Consider the following 2752-nt stretch of genomic DNA (forward strand, 5'->3'; position numbering starts at 1 on the left):
CCTACGTCATAGACCAGGAGCGCATCCTGGAGGAGAGTAGGAAGAAAAAGAAATGGTGTGGCATTGCCCAATTCCGATCATCCAGACAGACCTCTGGCGCCACGAAACGCTTGCCTCAAACCAAGGGTAGAAGCGATGCAAGGGTCGGTCGAGGCAGAACTGCCCCGCTATTCCCTCGAAGCAACTACGTCTGGAGGTCTGGGTCCCGGGCAACTTAATGTGAGCTCGTAAAAGGTCCTCTGCTCATTGCCGTAATGGGGAGGGCGGGTAAGGCTCGGCAGATGACTACTGCGGAAATTAAACACTGATCCGGGCCGTCAATGCCTCCGGTACTGTAGCCTATGCTCGTTCATAAGAGAGGGATGGAACCATTGTGGTGAAATACCTCTCCCAAACTAACTGGGATTGGTTCAAAGCTATGGAGTAAAGAATACCGCTCACAAGGGGAACAGACTTCACTGTTGTGCCAATTACGAATGAGAGATAAAATTATGAATGGGAGAGCGGATTACGTGCCGTTGGAAACGTAGTATAATTCGCTCAGCGAAGCGGGCTGCAGCGGGATTGAAATCTTGGATCAAACGGCTACGCTGGTAAAAGTTCTGAAGAAAGGCCAAACCACAAAGCTGCGTTCACTCAAGAGTCCTGATGGCTTTTTAACTGAGAACTCTCTGTTCTTCAAGAGACTCAATTTGGTGGAAATCAGGTGATGGTTTCGCCTTCCTCTCCCTCGACTGGTGGGGGAGGGTATACGAGAACCACAGTGTCAATGTACAACTGGTTTGTTGCCAGAAATGTGGCTAATGAAGATGCCCTAAGATATGCTATTTAGTCTTTTTACAATCTCAAATCGCCCGGTCCGGATGGCATCCTACCTATTGTACTTAAGGAAGGTGTTGAGCCTTAGTTGGCGAACTTGCAAAAGATTTTCACAGCATCGCTTGCACTTGCCTACATACCACAAATAAATAAGATTTGTTCTATGCTGGCGTAGCTGGTCATCACTATTGAGGCAGAATGAGGTCAGTATGTCACGTTCGGAGTTAACAAGAGCTGCCATCAAAGTGACATGCTTATACTAATTTATTTATAGGAAATATGCAATTATATACAAAAATATGCAAAATATATAAAAAAAATATGAAAATATACAAATATGCAAACATACAAAATATGTGAAAATATGCAAAACATAATAGGTCCAAATTAACTCACTTCCTCCTACAATGAGTTTCTACCCAGGTCCGGACTTTCTGTGGTGTTAAACCAAAATAATCACTTGCATAAATATCCGAGCTCTATCAATCACTTTTTTTTTAATGATTGTAAATTTAGAAAATACAATCCCCACTGCCGAACAAGAGAAAAGTGACTAAACTTGTAAATATTTCATGATTTAAAATAAATTCACAGTTACACAGCTCCGCTTCTTTCTTATATACTGTGTATGTATGTATATAGTAGTATAAAGTATATACTTGTAAATTTATTTCATTTGATTTTCTTTCCAATTTCTGCATATTCATTAAGATTCTATTATTTTTCTACAGGAGCTTCGTCTCTTCAAATGTCGCAGTTGTCAATTGAAGAAAATCAATCCACAATTGTATAACTTATTGCCCATGCTTAATGAATTGGATTTGGGTCGCAATGAGGTAAGCAAAGCAGTTTAAGAGTGGAGACTGACTCAGGCACCAGTTTTGTTGAAAGAGTTTGTAGCTTCTATAAAAAAGCATTGGTTGTTTATTTGTTTCGCTTTAATTTAGTGAAATTTTCTTTTTTTATTTTGGCAAACAAATACTCAATGTAAAATATTGTCTAATACATACTTTCATTGCACTTTTCCTATACTTTCAGTTCAAATTCCTCGACAAAGATGAATTTCGCGACGTCAAACACCTCAATAAAGTCCCACTTGATGGCAATCAACTGTCAGTTGTTGTTGACGAGCTGTTTCGCAATCAAAAAAGTCTGCAGCGCTTGGGTAAGACTTTGCTTCTTACAGCCCTATTCTAACGCAATTATGTACAAAAATCTTCGCATCACTGTTATGATTTATACCTACGGTGACCATAAATATGGATTCAAAATGAAGGACAATTTTTCAAAAATATGCCTACATATATTTACGTAGTATAAAAATATCAAAAGAGTATTTATGATTCTAAATTCTTAATAGATTTTAAACTTAAAAAATGAATCACGTTTTCTTCATCGCTATTAATTTGTTTTTACATGAATATTTATAAAAGTATAGTAAAACATATTATAATTACAATAGCTTACACGAAAAGTGAAAACCTTTAAAAGATTATTTTATAGGCCAATTTTGAGTCGCTCAAAACGAAAACAATAACCTTTTTTATTTTTTGGTACTTTTCGCAGTTATTTGTTAAAAATCGACGTCATGAATCGACGTAAACGACGAGTTACAAAGTGCCCTTTACAAAAATATATAATTTGTGCAGATTGCGCTCCATAGCATCTACATTTCTAATCCGATTTTCATTATCTTTGGCTCAAAATTTACTGTAGTGATATATCTTCTTTATCGAATTTTTAAAAGAATGAAAAAAATAATCAAATGAAACTGCGTATTTGATTGAAAATCTCACTTTTTTTGACTTTGACGACAAAATGCAAATGGTCGCCTGTAGCACTAATAATTTTCATTGAAGTCGCCACAAGTTATATATTTTGTAAGAGGCACATCAATACCCTTCGAGCTGTAAGTCGCTTACGTTGATTGGGA

The 2752-nt window shown here is 37.1% G+C and overlaps 1 protein-coding gene across 1 annotated transcript; it reads left to right on the top strand.

Annotated features, from left to right (window-relative positions):
• Window positions 1-1550: 1550 nt before the first annotated feature.
• On the top strand, window positions 1551-2016 carry LOC118756895 (leucine-rich repeat and immunoglobulin-like domain-containing nogo receptor-interacting protein 1; the record flags this gene model as incomplete). Its single annotated transcript, XM_036491631.1, has 2 exons — window positions 1551-1655; window positions 1858-2016. Coding segments are annotated over 2 exons (264 nt in total), but the record flags the coding sequence as incomplete, so codon positions are not given.
• Between the last annotated feature and the right edge of the window lie 736 nt (window positions 2017-2752).

This window comes from Rhagoletis pomonella, unplaced genomic scaffold (assembly GCF_013731165.1).
Source record: "Rhagoletis pomonella isolate Grant_MI unplaced genomic scaffold, Rhpom_1.0 Rhpom_scaffold_12787, whole genome shotgun sequence".
NCBI classification, from domain to species: domain Eukaryota; kingdom Metazoa; phylum Arthropoda; class Insecta; order Diptera; family Tephritidae; genus Rhagoletis; species Rhagoletis pomonella.